We start from the raw sequence: 19,385 nt of genomic DNA, 5'->3' as shown, positions 1-19,385 counted from the left end.
TTGAGGATCTGGAACGCACTGTCTGAGAGTGTGGTGGAGGCAGGTTCAGTGAGTGTTGAGGATCTGGAATGCACTGTCTGAGAGTGTGGTGGAGGCAGGTTCAGTGTGTGTTTAGGATCTGGAACGCACTGTCTGAGAGTGTGGTGGCGGCAGGTTCAGTGAGTGTTGAGGATCTGGAATGCACTGTCTGAGAGTGTGGTGGAGGCAGGTTCAGTGAGTGTTTAGGATCTGGAATGCACTGTCTGAGAGTGTGGAGGAGGCAGGTTCAGTGAGTGTTGAGGATCTGGAATGCACTGTCTGAGAGTGTGGTGGAGGCAGGTTCAGTGAGTGTTTAGGATCTGGAATGCACTGTCTGAGAGTGCGGTGGAGGCGGGTTCAGTGAGTGTTTAGGATCTGGAATGCACTGCCTGAGAGTGTGGTGGCGGCAGGTTCAGTGAGTGTTGAGGATCTGGAATGCACTGTCTGAGAGTGTGGTGGAGGCAGGTTCAGTGAGTGTTTAGGATCTGGAATGCACTGTCTGAGAGTGTGGAGGAGGCAGGTTCAGTGAGTGTTTAGGATCTGGAATGCACTGTCTGAGAGTGTGGTGGAGGCAGGTTCAGTGAGTGTTTAGGATCTGGAATGCACTGTCTGAGAGTGTGGTGGAGGCAGGTTCAGTGAGTGTTTAGGATCTGGAATGCACTGTCTGAGAGTGTGGAGGAGGCAGGTTCAGTGAATGTTTAGGATCTGGAATGCACTGTCTGAGAGTGTGGTGGAGGCAGGTTCAGTGAGTGTTTAGGATCCGGAATGCACTGTCTGACAGTGTGGTGGAGGCAAGTTCAGTGAGTGTTGAGGATCCGGAATGCACTGTCTGAGAGTGTGGTGGAGGCAGGTTCAGTGAGTGTTTAGGATCTGGAATGCACTGTCTGAGAGTGTGGTGGAGGCAGGTTCAGTGAGTGTTTAGGATCTGGAACGCACTGTCTGAGAGTGTGGTGGAGGCAGGTTCAGTGAGTGTTGAGGATCTGGAATGCACTGCCTGAGAGTGTGGTGGAGGCAGGTTGAGTGAGTGTTTAGGATCTGGAATGCACTGTGTGAGAGTGGGGTGGAGGCAGGTTCAGTGAGTGTTTAGGATCTGGAATGCACTGTGTGAGAGTGTGGTGGAGGCAGGTTCAGTGAGTGTTGAGGATCTGGAATGCACTGTCTGAGAGTGTGGTGGAGGCAGGTTCAGTGAGTGTTTAGGATCTGGAATGCACTGTCTGAGAGTGTGGTGGAGGCAGGTTCAGTGAGTGTTTAGGATCTGGAATGCACTGTCTGAGAGTGTGGTGGAGGCAGGTTCAGTGAGTGTTGAGGATCTGGAATGCACTGTCTGAGAGTGTGGTGGAGGCAGGTTCAGTGAGTGTTTAGGATCTGGAATGCACTGTCTGAGAGTGTGGTGGAGGCAGGTTCAGTGAGTGTTGAGGATCTGGAATGCACTGTCTGAGAGTGTGGTGGAGGCAGGTTCAGTGAGTGTTTAGGATCTGGAACGCACTGTCTGAGAGTGTGGTGGAGGCAGGTTCAGTGAGTGTTTAGGATCTGGAATGCACTGTCTGAGAGTGTGGTGGAGGCAGGTTCAGTGAGTGTTTAGGATCTGGAATGCACTGTCTGAGAGTGCGGTGGAGGCAGGTTCAGTGAGTGTTTAGGATCTGGAATGCACTGTCTGAGAGTGTGGTGGAGGCAGGTTCAGTGAGTGCTTAGGATCTGGAATGCACTGCCTGAGAGTGTGGTGGAGGCAGGTTCAGTGAGTGTTGAGGATCTGGAATGCACTGTCTGAGAGTGTGGTGGAGGCAGGTTCAGTGAGTGTTTAGGATCTGGAATGCACTGTCTGAGAGTGTGGTGGAGGCAGGTTCAGTGAGTGTTTAGGATCTGGAATGCACTGTCTGAGAGTGTGGAGGAGGCAGGTTCAGTGAGTGTTTAGGATCTGGAATGCACTGTCTGAGAGTGTGGTGGAGGCAGGTTCAGTGAGTGTTTAGGATCTGGAATGCACTGTCTGAGAGTGTGGTGGAGGCAGGTTCAGTGAGTGTTTAGGATCTGGAATGCACTGTCTGAGAGTGTGGAGGAGGCAGGTTCAGTGAATGTTTAGGATCTGGAATGCACTGTCTGAGAGTGTGGTGGAGGCAGGTTCAGTGAGTGTTTAGGATCCGGAATGCACTGTCTGACAGTGTGGTGGAGGCAAGTTCAGTGAGTGTTGAGGATCCGGAATGCACTGCCTGAGAGTGTGGTGCAGGCAGGTTCAGTGAGTGTTGAGGATCTGGAACGCACTGTCTGAGAGTGTGGTGGAGGCAGGTTCAGTGAGTGTTTAGGATCTGGAATGCACTGTCTGAGAGTGTGGTGGAGGCAGGTTCAGTGAGTGTTTAGGATCTGGAACGCACTGTCTGAGAGTGTGGTGGAGGCAGGTTCAGTGAGTGTTTAGGATCTGGAACGCACTGTCTGAGAGTGTGGTGGAGGCAGGTTCAGTGTGTGTTTAGGATCTGGAATGCACTGTCTGAGAGTGTGGTGGAGGCAGGTTCAGTGAGTGTTGAGGATCTGGAATGCACTGCCTGAGAGTGTGGTGGAGGCAGGTTCAGTGAGTGTTTAGGATCTGGAATGCACTGTCTGAGAGTGGGGTGGAGGCAGGTTCAGTGAGTGTTTAGGATCTGGAATGCACTGTGTGAGAGTGTGGTGGAGGCAGGTTCAGTGAGTGTTGAGGATCTGGAATGCACTGTCTGAGAGTGTGGTGGAGGCAGGTTCAGTGAGTGTTTAGGATCTGGAATGCACTGTCTGAGAGTGTGGTGGAGGCAGGTTCAGTGAGTGTTTAGGATCTGGAATGCACTGTCTGAGAGTGTGGTGGAGGCAGGTTCAGTGAGTGTTGAGGATCTAGAATGCACTGTCTGAGAGTGTGGTGGAGTCAGGTTCAGTGAGTGTTGAGGATCTGGAATGCACTGTCTGAGAGTGTGGTGGAGGCAGGTTCAGTGAGTGTTTAGGATCTGGAACGCACTATCAGAGAGTGTGGTGGAGGCAGGTTCAGTGAGTGTTGAGGATCTAGAATGCACTGTCTGAGAGTGTGGTGGAGTCAGGTTCAGTGAGTGTTGAGGATCTGGAACGCACTGTCTGAGAGTGTGGTGGAGGCAGGTTCAGTGAGTGTTGAGGATCTGGAATGCACTGTCTGAGAGTGTGGTGGAGGCAGGTTCAGTGAGTGTTTAGGATCTGGAATGCACTGTCTGAGAGTGTGGTGGAGGCAGGTTCAGTGAGTGTTGAGGATCTGGAATGCACTGTCTGAGAGTGTGGTGGAGGGAGGTTCAGTGAGTGTTTAGGATCTGGAATGCACTGTCTGAGAGTGTGGTGGAGGCAGGTTCAGTGAGTGTTTAGGATCTGGAATGCACTGTCTGAGAGTGTGGTGGAGTCAGGTTCAGTGAGTGCTGAGGATCTGGAATGCACTGTCTGAGAGTGTGGTGGAGGCAGGTTCAGTGAGTGTTTAGGATCTGGAACGCACTGTCTGAGAGTGTGGTGGAGGCAGGTTCAGTGAGTGTTTAGGATCTGGAATGCACTGTCTGAGAGTGTGGTGGAGGCAGGTTCAGTGAGTGTTTAGGATCTGGAACGCACTGTCTGAGAGTGTGGTGGAGGCAGGTTCAGTGAGTGTTTAGGATCTGGAATACACTGTCTGAGAGTGTGGTGGAGGCAGGTTCAGTGAGTGTTTAGGATCTGGAACGCACTGTCTGAGAGTGTGGTGGAGGCAGGTTCAGTGAGTGTTTAGGATCTGGAATGCACTGTCTGAGAGTGTGGTGGAGGCAGGTTCAGTGAGTGTTTAGGATCTGGAATGCACTGTCTGAGAGTGTGGTGGAGGCAGGTTCAGTCGAGTCTTTCAAAAGAGAATTAGATAATTATCTGAAGAGGAATAAATTTGCAGGTCTATGGGGAAGGGTAGGGAGTGGGACGAGGTGAGTCGCTCTTCCAGATAGCTGATATATACACGACAGGCAGAAGTGGCCTCCTTCTGTGCTGTAACCATTCTATGAGTTTATGATTCTATGATTCCCCTTTCCCCAGTTTTGTCCTGTATCTTCATGTTCTACGGTCGCGGTTGAGTTTGTGGCGATCTTTGAGATTTAACCTGTAAGGTCCCAGTCTTTTAAAATCTATTCTCAATTGCCCTGATATTACATGGAATTACAACACAGAAACAGGCCATTTGGCCCAACTAGTCTGTGCTGGTGTTTATACTCAACACAAGTGTACTCCCATTCCATCTGCCTCATCTCAACCTTTCAGTATCTGTTTCTATTTCTTTTTCTCTCATGTACTCGTCTAGCTTCCTTTTGAAAATATCTAAGCTATTTGTCTCAGCCACTTCCTGCAGCAGCGAGTTTCACATTCTCACCACTCTTTGAGTTAATGATTTTCTCATTTCCCTTTTGGATTTTTTTTAGTAACTATCTCGGATTTATGCTTTCTGGTTTTGAATTCTTCCACAAGTGGTAACATTCTCTCCATATCTACCCTGTCCAACCCGTTCATCATTTTAAAAGATCTCTAGGAGGTCACCTCCGAGTCTCCTCTTGGGGTCAGTCTTGGGATTGTACTGGCTCCAAGGTGAAAATGCCTCCCTCTTTTCTGGAACAGCAGGACTGGAATCCTGAGTTGTTGCTCAGTGGGCAGTACTTTTACCTCTGAGTCAGAAGGTTCTGGGTTCAAGCCCCACTCCAGAGACTTCAGCACAAAAATCTGGGCTCACATTCAAAGGGCAGTACTGAGGGATGCTGTACGATCGGAGGTGCTGTCTTTAAATGAGACGTTAAATGGAGGCTCTGTCTGCCATCTTGGGCGGATGTAAAAGATCCCATGGGACTATTTTGAAGAGGAGCAGAAGAGTTCTTCCCATGTCCTGGCCAATATTTATCCCTCAACCAACATCACTGAAACAGATGAGCTGGTCATTATCACATTGCTGCTTGGAGCTTGCTGTTTGTAAATTGGTTGTCATATTTTAGCATTACAACCATACTTTATTGGGTGTAAAGTGCTTTGGGATGACCTTAGGTTGTGAAAGGTGCGACAGAAATATAAATTTATTTTTTAATAAATCTCATTCTTCCCACCCTGCAATTTTTAAAGTACGTCCTGATTCACTGTTTATCGGAGACTCTGGATTGCCTGAGTATATAAACCCAATAGTGAGTGTCTCTTAAATAGGACCCTTCAGCCCATTGCTGTTTAACGTAACCCGTGCTGCCCCAATACTCACCAGACACACGTCACAGTAGCGTCCTGTCACATATCTCTTGCAAAAACAGTCCCCGCTGATCTGATCACATGGCGCCCCACTCATTATAATCCCGCGGGGGTCACACCTACAGGCTGAGGTAAACAGAGCATTTATCACAATAATAATGACACTCACATTCACAGAGCAATTATTACATTGAAAAGGCTAATGAAATGTTGGCCTTGAACACAAGGTGGTTGAAATACAAAAGTGAGCAAATGATGCTTCAGTTGTACAGAGCCTTGGTCAGACTCCATCGGGAGTAACTGTGTTCAGTTCTGGTCAGACTCCATCGGGAGTAACTGTGTTCAGTTCTGGTCAGACTCCATCGGGAGTAACTGTGTTCAGTTCTGGTCAGACTCCATCGGGAGTAACTGTGTTCAGTTCTGGTCAGACTCCATCGGGAGTAACTGTGTTCAGTTCTGGTCAGACCCCATTGGGAATAACTGTGTTCAGTTCTGGTCAGACCCCACCAGGAGTAACTGTGTTCAGTTCCAGTCAGACCGGAGATAATGGACAACTCTTCAGTTGTTAATCTGTTAATTGTGTATCAATGGTTTGATTATATGCAGGTGAAGGGTATTAATTGGGGTCTTAGTTGAGCATTTATAAGCAGACACTCACTGAGACTGGTGCAGGATTTTGAGTGAGTAACTATATGTTTGTAATCTTTTTACGCTGCACAATAAATGTGAAACTGCGTAAACATAGGCTCCAGCATTATCCTTCCAAAACAAGCTTTCTGGAGTTTAACACCGGTCACCTCTTTGATTATTTTCTGTACCTGTGCACTAACTTTTAGTGATTTGTGTTCACGAAAACCCAAATTTCTCTGCTCCTCCACAGTTCCTAGTCTATCACCATTTAGAAAATATTCCAGTTTATCTTTCTTGGTTCCACAGTGGATGGCCTCACATTCCTCCACGTTGAACAGTATCTGCCACAGTTTTGCCCACTCACTGATTCTACGTCCCTTTATAACTTCCTGATCCCATCTACACAACTTCCTGTTTCTTCTAACTTAGTGTCACCTGCAAACTTGGATATACAACACTCTATTCCTTCATTGAAATCATTAATAAAATAAGGTGAAAAGTTGAGCTCCCAGTACAGATCCCTGTGGAATGTCGGGTTCAATTACAGGGGTAATTGATGCCCCAATAAAAAATATTCAGGTACCCTTGTCATTTTCCCCCTTAAGGGATTCTGAACCCCCTGATACCCTTGTCCCCTTTGCCAGGTACTATTATATGCCCCTTGTTCACATGCCCCATGTTCTGTCCCTTATGCTGGGGAATTGCACAGCAGGAAGGGAACAGCCCTGCTTCGCACAGTTCCCAATAATGGGACCTTGGCACTCATGTCCCGTGAGAACACGGGCACCAATGGCACAGCTCTCTGCCCAATGACACTGTGTTTATCAGCACCTGGGTACAGAGTTATTGCCAACATTCTAGACCTACCTACTGCTGGTGTGGTGTCACTGCTCACCAGTTAAACCCGCCCAGTCAAACCAGCACAGTTGAAGAGTTTGACTGTATCTGACACATACCCTGACAGCCCTGTGGATTGTCCCTGCTCAGACCGTAGAAACCCTCCTTGCAGTGATCACAACGCTTTCCCCGCACGTTCTCTTTGCAGCGGCACTGCCCACCGATGATCGCAAAGTCCAGGTCGGTGTCGCTGTCACAGATGCCACCCTCCAGGGAGCCAACGGGGTCGCAGTCACATGCTGTCAAAGACAGGAAGATGCGTCTGTTAGATGACAGACAATGGGGAGAAGTTTCTAACCTTTGGCGGGAATGGAATACAGGGGCCTGCAGATTGGTGTCCATTAACCAGCACTGTTCCCCCTATTGTTCCAGATTAATTCCCATCACACACCATCCTCACCCACACACACACCCCCAACCCCCCTTTGAAAGCTAAAAGTAATCCCTGTTTGACTCAAGAGAATAGATCTGCAATAAAATTGCTGCAGAACATTAGTCTCCAGATAAACCTCTTCAAAACACAAAGGGGGTGCTTTTTTTCTGTCCAGTGTCCTGGGTCTGGGGTATTTAGAAGAATGAGAGGTGATCTAATTGATAGATATAAAATTCTTAAGGAGCATGACAGGGTAGATACTGAGAAAATGTTTCCCCTGGTTGAGGAATCTAGAACATGGGGTAACAGCCCCAGAATAAGGGGTCGATTATTTAGGACTGAAATGAGGAGAAATTTCTTCATTCAAAGGGTTGTGAAATTTTTGAGAATTCTCTACCCCAGAGCATTGTGGGCACTCAGTTGTTGAGTATGTTCAAGACTGAGATCGACAGAATTTGGATATTAAAGGAATGGATGGATATGGGGAGAGGGCGGGAAAGTGGAGTTGAAGTGGAAGATCAGCCATGATTGTTTTATTTTATTTTTTTTATTTAGAGATACAGCACTGAAACAGGCCCTTCGGCCCACCGAGTCTGTGCCGACCAACAACCACCCATTTCTACTAACCCAACAATAATCCCATATTCCCTACACTAGGGGCAATTTACAACGGCCAATTTACCTATCACCTGCAAGTCTTTGGATGTGGGAGGAAACCGGAGCACCCAGCGAAAACCCACGCAGACACAGGGAGAACTTGCAAACTCCGCACAGGCAGTACCCGGAATCGAACCCGGGTCCCTGGAGCTGTGAGGCTGCAGTGCTAACCACTGCGCCACTGTGTCGCTCATTGTATTGAATACCGGAGCAGGCTTGAGGGGCTGAATAGCCTCTCCTGCTCCTATTTCTTATGTTCTCGGGGAGAAGCAGTGCCTTCTTTGAGCTGGACCCTTGTTTGCAGAAGGTGGGCGGGAAACTCTTGCCCTGCTACAGGCAGGAGCAGTTAAACAGCATGTGAACCCAAAACTCCTCCAGGGTTAGTCCTGCCTGGGATCCTCCAGAAACAGTGGAATATCCAAGGAATCCAGGCATTAGTGGTTGTGAGCCTGTTCTTCCAGGGGATGCTAGAAAATCCACTGTCACCTGATGTAAGGTTTTTCCTTCTAGGTTGCAGGAACCCTGTTCAGAAGCAAATTATTTTTTAATTCACTTTCAGGGTGTGGGTGTCACTGGCTAGGCCAGCATTTATTGCCCATCCCTGATTGCCCTTGAGAAGGTGGTGGTGAGCTGCCTTCTTGAACCGCTGCAGTCCATGTGGGGTAGGTACACACACAGTGCTGTTAGGAAGGGAGTTCCAGGATTTTGACCCAGCGACAGTGAAGGAACAGCGATATAGTTCCAAGTCAGGATGGTGTGTGACTTAGAGAGGAACTTGCAGGTGGTGGTGTTCCCATTCATCTGCTGCCCTTGTCCTTCGAGGTGGTTGAGGTCATGGGTTTGGAAGGTGCTGTCTAAGAACCTACCAAATGTTATAGTAACAGGAGAAGGCCATTCAACCCCTTGAGCCTGTTCTATCAGTCAATTCGGTGGCACAGTGGCGCAGTGGTTAGCACCGCAGCCTCACAGCTCCAGGGACCCGGGTTCGATTCCGGGTACTGCCTGTGTGGAGTTTGCAAGTTCTCCCTGTGACCGCGTGGGTTTTCACCGGGTGCTCCGGTTTCCTCCCACAGCCAAAAGACTTGCAGGTGATAGATAAATTGGCCGTTGTAAATTGCCCCTAGTGTAGGGAATATGGGATTACTGTAGGGTTAGTATAAATGGGTGGTTGTTGGTCGGAACAGACTCGGTGGGCCGAAGGGCCTGTTTCAGTGCTGTATCGCTAAATAAAAATAAAAAATTCAATCATGGCTGATCTGTAGCTGCACCTAATTTATCCACTTTTGCTCCATATTTCCATATATTTTCTTTACTTTCCTCCCATTTGCTGTTGCCATTCCTGAAATCAGCCAACAAACAATGAACTAACTTGGGACTTGGGTCTGTCTCACTGAAACCCCAGGAACCCTTCAGGGACTGAGGAGTCGGCAGACAGGGCTCGATTTCCTTTAATTACTCCCAATCAACTGCACTGCAAACAAAAATTTCAGCTCAAGCTTGTTTTAAAACTTTGGTCCCCTGTATCGATCCTGCAAAGCTCCCAGTGCAGTACTGAGGGAGTACTGCACTGTCCTGGGTGCTATTGTTCTGGTGACACTTACGGATACAGGCGTTGTCAGAGCGGATGTCTGCAGTCGGATTGCGGTAATAAAAGGGTTTGCACAGTTCACAGTTCCTGCCCATCGTGTTGTGTTGACAGTCTTCACACACACCTCCACTCAGGTTGCCTGTGGCTACGTACACAGCCATGTCAAAATGGCAACTGGTAGCGTGGTTGTTGCAGTTACACTCTGAGGGGAAAAAAACAGTCAGAATATTGAACAGAACATATAAACTAAATGGTACCATAGAAACATAGAAAATAGGAGCAGGAGTAGGCCATTCAGCCCTTCGAGCCTGCTCCGCCATTCATTATGATCATGGCTGATCATCCAACTCAATAACCTGTTCCCACTTTCGCCCCATATCCTTTGATCCCTTTAGACCCAAGAGTTATATCTAACTCCTTCTTGAAAATATACAATGTTTTGGCCTCAACTGCTTTCTGTGGTAGTGAATTCCACAGGCTCATCACTCTCTGGGTGAAGGAATTTCTCCTCATCTCAGTCCTGAAAGGTTTACCCCGTATCCTTAGACTATGACCCCTGGTTCTGGACTCCCCCATCATCGGGAACATCCTTCCTGCATCTACCCTGTCAAGTCCTGTTAGAATTTTATCAGTTTCTATGAGATCCCCCCTCACTCTTCTGAACTCCAGCGAATATAATCCTAACCGACTCAATCTCTCCTCATACGTCAGTCCCGCTATCCCAGGAATCAGTCTGGTGAACCTTTGCTGCACTCCCTCTATAGCAAGAGCATCCTTCCTCAGACAAGGAGACCAAAACTGCTCATAATATTCCAGGTGTGGCCTCACCAAGACCCTGTATAATTGCAGCAAGACATCCCTGCTCCTGTACTGGAATCCTCAAAAAGGGTGCAGGAACAATCTCTGAAGGTGGCAGGACAGGTTGAGAAGGTTGTTAATAAAGCACACGGGATCCTGGGCTTTATAAATAGAGGAGTAGAGAACAGAAACCAGGAATTTATGCTGAACGTTTAGAAATCACCGGTTGGACCCCAGTTGGAGTATTGTGATCAATTCTGGGCATCGCACTTTAGGAAGGATGTCTAGGCCTTGGAGAGGGTGTGGAGGAGATTTACTGGAATGGTCCCAGGGATGAGGGAATTCAGGTATGTGGAGAGACTGGAGAAGCTGGGATTGTTCTCCTTAGAGCATGATGAGGGGTTTTGATAGAGTAAATAAAGAGAAACTGTTTCCAGTGGCAGGAGGGCCGGTAACCAAAGGACACAGATTTAAGATAATTGGTAAAAGAACCAAAGGGAAAGATGAGACATTTTTTTACACAGTGAATTGTTGTGATCTGGAACGCGCTGCCTGAAAGGGCGGTGGAAAAAGGGAATTGGATAAATACTTGAAAAGTAGATATTTTCAGGGCTACGGGGGAGGAGCAGGGGAGTGGGATTAATTGGAGAGCTCTTGTCATATCTCAAAGTGCATTAGAAAAAATAGATTTCTTTGAAATGTTATGCAATTAATCACAACAGTTATTGTGTCACCTTGTCTTTGGTCATTAATGTAAAACAGGTGATCACGAGCAGCTATTTTTCTTTACATCTCTTCCCTTTTTAAAACTATTGCAGTCAATGTTGTGATCAGAACAAATCCAATAAAAAACCCTCCATGGCCAAAAAGCTTGCAGAGAATGCGGCCCTAGCTCCACACGAGCCTCCTCCCACCCCCTCCCCATCTCCCCCTATCACCATCTCCTTCTATTCCTTTCTCCCTCATGTGTTTATCCAGCTTCCCCTTAAATGTATCTACACTATTCCCCTCAACCACTCCCTGTGATAGCACGTTCCACATTCTCCCCAGTCTCTGGGTAAAGAAGTTTCTCCCGAATTCCCGATTGGATCTTTATATTTGTTGCAGTCCCTGATCACAGTGGGTGTCTATCACACAAACATCTCCAGTACTTTTGCCCGCACTGCGCTCCCGAGAGCCTGTCCCTGGTGTCGATCACTCTGGGTGATGAAGGAGTTCTGATATCAGTCCTGAACTGACCTGTTCCCCATTTCTACCTTTGTCCCGTGAAATTATGCTCAGGATTTCTACCCCTCTTCCGATTTATAACGTTCCCAATCACCTCCTTTCAAGGCTGAAGCTCCAATTTTTCTCGCTACCTTTCGATTTAACAAGACCACAGGCCTGGAAATTCTCGGATGACAGAGAGTGACGGGGAAGTGTGTGAGCGGGGAGTGCGTGAGGGGTGAGTGTGTGAGGGGGAGTGAGTGAAGGGGGAGTGTGTGGGGGGGAGTGCGTGAGGGGGGAATGAGTGAAGGGGGAGTGTGTGAGGGGGAGTGAGTGAAGGGGGAGTGTGCGGGGGGGAGTGCGTGAGGGGGGAGTGAGTGAAGGGGGAGAGTGTGAGGGGGAGTGAGTGAAGGGGGAGTGTGTGGGGGGGAGTGCGTGAGGGGGGAGTGTGTGAGGGAGGAGTGTGTGAGGGGGAGTGCGTGAGGGAGGAGTGAGTGAAGGGGGTGTGTGTGAGGGGGAGTGAGTGAAGGGGAGTGTGTTGGGGGGAGTGCGTGAGGGGGGAGTGTGTGAGGGGGGAGTGCATGAAGGGGGAGTGTGTGAGGGGGGAGTTTGTGAGGGGGGAGTTTGTGAAGGGCGATGTGTGGGGGGGAGTGCGTGAGGGGGGAGTGTGTGAGGGGGGAGTGTGTGAGGGGGAGTGAGTGAAGGGGGAGTGTGTGAGGGGGAGTGAGTGAAGGGGGAGTGTGTGGGGGGGAGTGCGTGAGGGGGGAGTGTGTGGGGGGGAGTGCGTGAGGGGAGGTGTGTGAGGGGGGAGTGCGTGAGGGGGGAGTGTGTGAGGGGGGAATGAGTGAGGGGGGAGTGTGTGACGGGGGAGTGTGTGATGGCAGAGTGAGTGAAGGGGGAGTGTGTGAGGGGGGAGTGTGTGAGGGGGAGTGTGTGAGGGGGGAATGAGTGAGTGTGGAGTGAGGGCGGAGTGCGTGACGGGAGAGTGCGTGAGGGCGGAGTGTGTGAGGGGGGGGTTTGTGAAGGGGGAGTGTGTGAGGGGGGAATGAGTGAGGGGGGAGTGCGTGAGGGGGAGTGTGTGAGGGGGGAATGAGTGAGTGTGGAGTGAGGGCGGAGTGCGTGAGGGGGGAGTTTGTGAAGGGGGAGTGTGTGAGGGGGGAATGTGTGAGGGGGGAGTGTGTGAGGGGGGAGTGTGTGATGGCGGAGTGAGTGAAGGGGGAGTGTGTGAGGGGGGAATGTGTGAGGGGGGAGTGCGTGAGGGGGGAGTTTGTGAAGGGGGAGTGTGTGAGGGGGGAATGTGTGAGGGGGGAGTGCGTGAGGGGGGAGTTTGTGAAGGGGGAGTGTGTGAGGGGGGAATGTGTGAGGGGGGAGTGTGTGACGGGGGAGTGTGTGATGGCGGAGTGAGTGAAGGGGGAGTGTGTGAGGGGGGAGTGTGTGATGGCGGAGTGAATGAGGGCGGAGTGCGTGACGGGAGAGTGCGTGAGGGCGGAGTGTGTGAGGGGGGGGTTTGTGAAGGGGGAGTGTGTGAGGGGGGAATGAGTGAGGGGGGAGTGCGTGAGGGGGAGTGTGTGAGGGGGGAATGAGTGAGTGTGGAGTGAGGGCGGAGTGCGTGAGGGGGGAGTTTGTGAAGGGGGAGTGTGTGAGGGGGGAATGTGTGAGGGGGGAGTGTGTGAGGGGGGAGTGTGTGATGGCGGAGTGAGTGAAGGGGGAGTGTGTGAGGGGGGAATGTGTGAGGGGGGAGTGCGTGAGGGGGGAGTGCGTGAGGGGGGAGTTTGTGAAGGGGGAGTGTGTGAGGGGGGAATGTGTGATGGCGGAGTGAGTGAAGGGGGAGTGTGTGAGGGGGGAGTGTGTGAAGGGGGAGTGTGTGACGGGGGAGTGTGTGATGGCGGAGTGAGTGAAGGGGGAGTGTGTGAGGGGGGAGTGTGTGATGGCGGAGTGAGTGAAGGGGGAGTGTGTGAGGGGGGAGTGTGTGAGGGGGAGTGTGTGACGGGGGAGTGCGTGAGGGGGAGTGTGTGAGGGGGGAATGAGTGAAGGGGGAGTGTGTGAGGGGGGAGTGTGTGAGGGGGGAGTGCGTGAGGGGGGAGTGTGTGAGGGGGGAGTGCGTGAGGGGGAGTGTGTGATGGCGGAGTGAGTGAAGAGGGAGTGTGTGAGGGGGGAGTGTGTGAGGGGGAGTGTGTGAGGGGGGAGTGTGTGAGGGGGGAGTGCGTGAGGGGGGAGTGTGTGAGGGGGGAATGCGTGAGGGTGAGTGTGTGAGGGGGGAATGAGTGAGGGGGGAGTGTGTGAGGGGGGAGTTTGTGAAGGGGGAGTGTGTGAGGGGGGAATGTGTGAGGGGGGAGTGTGTGAGGGGGGAGTTTGTGAAGGGGGAGTGTGTGAGGAGGGAGTGAGTGAAGGGGGAGTGTGTGAGGGGGGAGTGTGTGAGGGGGAGTGTGTGACGGGGGAGTGCGTGAGGGGGAGTGTGTGAGGGGGGAATGAGTGAGTGTGGAGTGAGGGCGGAGTCTGTGACTGGGGATTGCCTGTCAGGGCAGTGTGTGATGGCGGAGTGAGTGAGTGTGGAGTGAGGGCGGAGTCTGTGACTGGGGATTGCCTGTCAGGGCAGTGTGTGAGGCGGGAGTGAGTGAGTGTGGAGTGAGAGCGGAGTCTGTGACTGGGGATTGCCTGTCAGGGCAGTGTGTGATGGCGGAGTAAGTGAGTGTGGAGTGAGGGCGGAGTCTGTGACTGGGGATTGCCTGTCAGGGCAGTGTGTGAGGGGGGAGTGAGTGAGTGTGGAGTGAGGGCGGAGTCTGTGACTGGGGATTGCCCTTCAGGGCAGTGTGTGATGGCGGAGTGAGTGAGTGTGGAGTGAGGGCGGAGTCTGTGACTGGGGATTGCCTGTCAGGGCAGTGTGTGATGGCGGAGTGAGTGAGTGTGGAGTGAGGGCGGAGTCTGTGACTGGGGATTGCCTGTCAGGGCAGTGTGTGATGGCGGAGTGAGTGAGTGTGGAGTGAGGGCGGAGTATGTGACTGGGGATTGCCTGTCAGGGCAGTGTGTGATGGCGGAGTGAGTGAGTGTGGAGTGAGGGCGGAGTATGTGACTGGGGATTGCCTGTCAGGGCAGTGTGTGATGGCGGAGTGAGTGAGTGTGGAGTGAGGGCGGAGTCTGTGACTGGGGATTGCCTGTCAGGGCAGTGTGTGATGGCGGAGTGAGTGAGTGTGGAGTGAGGGCGGAGTATGTGACTGGGGATTGCCTGTCAGGGCAGTGTGTGATGGCGGAGTGAGTGAGTGTGGAGTGAGGGCGGAGTATGTGACTGGGGATTGCCTGTCAGGGCAGTGTGTGATGGCGGAGTGAGTGAGTGTGGAGTGAGGGCGGAGTCTGTGACTGGGGATTGCCTGTCAGGGCAGTGTGTGATGGCGGAGTGAGTGAGTGTGGAGTGAGGGCGGAGTCTGTGACTGGGGATTGCCTGTCAGGGCAGTGTGTGATGGCGGAGTGAGTGAGTGTGGAGTGAGGGCGGAGTATGTGACTGGGGATTGCCTGTCAGGGCAGTGTGTGATGGCGGAGTGAGTGAGTGTGGAGTGAGGGCGGAGTCTGTGACTGGGGATTGCCTGTCAGGGCAGTGTGTGATGGCGGAGTGAGTGAGTGTGGAGTGAGGGCGGAGTCTGTGACTGGGGATTGCCTGTCAGGGCAGTGTGTGATGGCGGAGTGAGTGAGTGTGGAGTGAGGGCGGAGTCTGTGACTGGGGATTGCCTGTCAGGGCAGTGTGTGATGGCGGAGTGAGTGAGTGTGGAGTGAGGGCGGAGTAAGTGACTGGGGATTGCCTGTCAGGGCAGTGTGTGATGGCGGAGTGAGTGAGTGTGGAGTGAGGGCGGAGTCTGTGACTGGGGATTGCCTGTCAGGGCAGTGTGTGATGGCGGAGTGAGTGAGTGTGGAGTGAGGGCGGAGTCTGTGACTGGGGATTGCCTGTCAGGGCAGTGTGTGATGGCGGAGTGAGTGAGTGTGGAGTGAGGGCGGAGTCTGTGACTGGGGATTGCCTGTCAGGGCAGTGTGTGAGGGGGGAGTGAGTGAGTGTGGAGTGAGGGCGGAGTATGTGACTGGGGATTGCCTGTCAGGGCAGTGTGTGATGGCGGAGTGAGTGAGTGTGGAGTCTGTGACTGGGGATTGCCTGTCAGGGCAGTGTGTGATGGCGGAGTGAGTGAGTGTGGAGTGAGGGCGGAGTCTGTGACTGGGGATTGCCTGTCAGGGCAGTGTGTGATGGCGGAGTGAGTGAATGTGGAGTGAGGGCGGAGTATGTGACTGGGGATTGCCTGTCAGGGCAGTGTGTGAGGGGGGAGTGAGTGAGTGTGGAGTGAGGGCGGAGTCTGTGACTGGGGATTGCCTGTCAGGGCAGTGTGTGAGGGGGGAGTGAGTGAGTGTGGAGTGAGGGCGGAGTATGTGACTGGGGATTGCCTGTCAGGGCAGTGTGTGATGGCGGAGTGAGTGAGTGTGGAGTGAGGGCGGAGTCTGTGACTGGGGATTGCCTGTCAGGGCAGTGTGTGAGGGGGGAGTGAGTGAGTGTGGAGTGAGGGCGGAGTCTGTGACTGGGGATTGCCTGTCAGGGCAGTGTGTGAGGGGGGAGTGAGTGAGTGTGGAGTGAGGGCGGAGTCTGTGACTGGGGATTGCCTGTCAGGGCAGTGTGTGATGGCGGAGTGAGTGAGTGTGGAGTGAGGGCGGAGTCTGTGACTGGGGATTGCCTGTCAGGGCAGTGTGTGAGGGGGGAGTGAGTGAGTGTGGAGTGAGGGCGGAGTATGTGACTGGGGATTGCCTGTCAGGGCAGTGTGTGATGGTTATTCCAATATCTTTGTGGTCTGGTATTTTGATTGTGCTGTAGTTTTTGATGGGACCCGCTACAGACTGTCCACAAAGGAACAAATTGCAGCCCAATTGTTTTGTCTATTTTATTTCGAGAATGCATAGTGCCTCAGAGGAATATTCATCTCATTTTAGGCAGGACTGTCCCCTCTGATTTCCCTCATTCCTCCTGGCTGGGAGACCTCTCATCAGTGTTTCAGTGTGTCTTCACTCATTGGATCGAGCCGTGTACCAGGACATACTCAGGGTCAGTGAGAACCCAGTTTTTTTTAATTCATTCATGGGATGTGGGCGTTGCTGGCCATGCCAGCATTTATTGCCCATCCCTAATTGCCCTTGAACTGAGTGTCTTGCTAGGCCATTTCAGAGGGTATGTAAGAGTCAACCTCATTGCTGTGGGTCTGGAGTCACATGTAGGCCAGACCAGGTAAGGATGGCAGATTTCCTTCCCTAAAGGACATTAGTGAACCAGATGGGTTTTTACAACAATCGACAATGGTTTCATGGCCATCATGAGACGAGCTTTTAATTCCAGATTTATTAATTGAATTCAAATTCCACCTTCTGCTGTGGTGGGATTCGAACCCATGTCCCCAGAGCAATACCCTGGGTCTCTGGGTTACTAGTCCAGTGACAATACCACTACGCCACCACCTCCCACTGGTCTTTGATTATTGGACAAGCCACCTTATTCGCTTTGTGTAGCCTGTACCCATCGGATGAGTTACTGAAGAGTGCAATAAAGAAGAAAGGAAGGAAATGCCAATTAACCTACAGCAAGATCCCACAAATAGCAAAGAGTTAAATGACCAGGATAATCTGTTTTAGTGATATTGTTTCCGGGATATATATTGGCCAGAACACCAAGGAGAACTGCCCTACTTTTCTTCCAATAGTGCCATGGGATCTTTTACTCAATTTCATGTCTCAACTGAAAGTCTACCCCTCTGACAGTGCAGCACTCCCTCAGTACTGACCCTCCAACAGTGCAGCACTCCCTCAGTAATGCCCCTCCAACAATGCAGTACTCCCTCAGTAATGCCCCTCCGACAGTGCAGCACTCCCTCAGTACTGCCCCTCCGACAGTGCAGCACTCCCTCAGTACTGACCCTCCGACAGTGCAGCACTCCCTCAGTAATGCCCCTCCGACAGTGCAGTACTCCCTCAGTAATGCCCCTCCGACAGTGCAGCACTCCCTCAGTACTGCCCCTCCGACAGTGCAGCACTCCCTCAGTACTGACCCTCCGACAGTGCAGCACTCCTTCAGTACTGACCCTCCGACAGTGCAGCACTCCCTCAGTACTGACCCTCCGACAGTGCAGCACTCCCTCAGTACTGACCCTCCGACAGTGCAGCACTCCCTCAGTACTGCCCCTCCGACAGTGCAGCACGCCCTCAGTACTGACCCTCCGACAGTGCAGCACTCCCTCAGTACTGACCCTCCGACAGTGCAGCACTCCCTCAGTAATGCCCCTCCGACAGTGCAGTACTCCCTCAGTAATGCCCCTCCGACAGTGCAGCACTCCCTCAGTACTGCCCCTCCGACAGTGCAGCACTCCCTCAGTACTGACCCTCCGACAGTGCAGCACTCCTTCAGTACTGACCCTCCGACAGTGCAGCACTCCCTCAGTACTGACCCTCCGACAGTGCAGCACTCCCTCAGTACTGCCCCTCCGACAGTGCAGCACTCCCTCAGTACTGACCCTCCGACAGTGCAGCACTCCCTCAGTACTGCCCCTCCGACAGTGCAGCACTCCCTCAGTACTGACCCTCCGACAGTGCAGCACTCCTTCAGTACTGACCCTCCGACAGTGCAGCACTCCCTCAGTACTGACCCTCCGACAGTGCAGCAGTCCCTCAGTTCTGACCCTCCGACAGTGCAGCACTCCTTCAGTACTGACCCTCCGACAGTGCAGCACTCCCTCAGTACTGACCCTCCGACAGTGCAGCAGTCCCTCAGTTCTGACCCTCCGACAGTGCAGCACTCCTTCAGTACTGACCCTCCGACAGTGCAGCACTCCCTCAGTACTGACCCTCCGACAGTGCAGCAGTCCCTCAGTTCTGACCCTCCGACAGTGCAGCACTCTCTCAGTACTGACCCTCCAACAGTGCAGCACTCTCTCAGTACTGACCCTCCGACAGTGCAGCACTCTCTCAGTACTGACCCTCCGACAGTGCAGCAGTCCCTCAGTTCTGACCCTCCGACAGTGCAGCACTCTCTCAGTACTGACCCTCCAACAGTGCAGCACTCTCTCAGTACTGACCCTCCGACAGTGCAGCACTCTCTCAGTACTGACCCTCCGACAGTGCAGCAGTCCCTCAGTTCTGACCCTCCGACAGTGCAGCACTCTCTCAGTACTGACCCTCCAACAGTGCAGCACTCTCTCAGTACTGACCCTCCGACAGTGCAGCACTCTCTCAGTACTGACCCTCCGACAGTGCAGCACTCTCTCAGTACTGACCCTCCGACAGTGCAGCACTCTCTCAGTTCTGTCCCTCCGACAGTGCAGCACTCCCTCAGTACTGACCCTCCGACATTGCAGCACTCCCTCAGTTCTGTCCCTCCGACAGTGCAGCACTCTCTCAGTACTGCCCCTCCGACAGTGCAGCACTCTCTCAGTACTGCACTGTGTGTGTTGGCCTGGATTCAGTGCTCAAGACTCTGAAGTGGGACTTGAACCCACGAATTTCTGACACGTTGTTGGTGAATTAAACAGCAGGAGATCGAATTTTTAATAACACAGTTTTCTCTGTCTGTTCCCGTGGCATTCTGTTGCACAGTGTCGACTCAATCTTGGCCAAACTCCGTCTCCTTATATAATTAAGCTATCAGCTCACAGGGAGGGGGCAAGAGAGAGAATTCAACAGTGTCAGAAATTAAAAATGGAACTGTTTCAGCTACAGGTGTAGATGCAAGAAATTAAACGAAAAAGCAGTTCCCTGAGGAGAAAGAGGCAATTGGAAAGCAGCCAAACCTTTGCAGGCGTGTGGATTATCAACCTCCGCTGGTCTCCATGGCAACTCGTGGTAGAAGTTCTTGCACTGCTCACAGTTTAACCCTTTAGTGTTGTGCTTGCAGGTACATCTTCCGTGAATCTGAGTGAAAAAGCAGAATGTGGGGAGAAACCAGCCTGTACGTTACAATGGGTCAGATATTGTGAGGGGCTGATCTCTTAGCTGCAATCTTCAATGAAG

At 51.9% G+C, this 19,385-nt stretch overlaps 2 protein-coding genes across 4 annotated transcripts in view; one reads left to right on the top strand and one right to left on the bottom strand.

Moving 5' to 3' along the window:
• Positions 1-19,385, top strand: part of LOC137380298 (cytosolic 10-formyltetrahydrofolate dehydrogenase-like) — a 292,525-nt gene that overhangs the window by 11,507 nt on the left and 261,633 nt on the right. The window lies entirely within an intron of this gene.
• Positions 1-19,385, bottom strand: part of lamb2l (laminin, beta 2-like) — a 321,168-nt gene that overhangs the window by 136,350 nt on the left and 165,433 nt on the right. For all 3 annotated transcript variants that reach the window (XM_068052201.1, XM_068052200.1, XM_068052202.1), the window contains exons 9-12: positions 19,166-19,286; positions 9,379-9,567; positions 6,807-6,986; positions 5,234-5,346 (exon numbers count right to left, since the gene is read on the bottom strand). In XM_068052201.1, coding sequence (XP_067908302.1) covers positions 5,234-5,346; positions 6,807-6,986; positions 9,379-9,567; positions 19,166-19,286 — 603 coding nt within the window. The remainder of the gene's footprint in view (positions 1-5,233; positions 5,347-6,806; positions 6,987-9,378; positions 9,568-19,165; positions 19,287-19,385) is intronic.

This window comes from Heterodontus francisci, chromosome 19 (assembly GCF_036365525.1).
Source record: "Heterodontus francisci isolate sHetFra1 chromosome 19, sHetFra1.hap1, whole genome shotgun sequence".
NCBI classification, from domain to species: domain Eukaryota; kingdom Metazoa; phylum Chordata; class Chondrichthyes; order Heterodontiformes; family Heterodontidae; genus Heterodontus; species Heterodontus francisci.
This window is presented reverse-complemented; position numbering and strand designations above follow the sequence as displayed.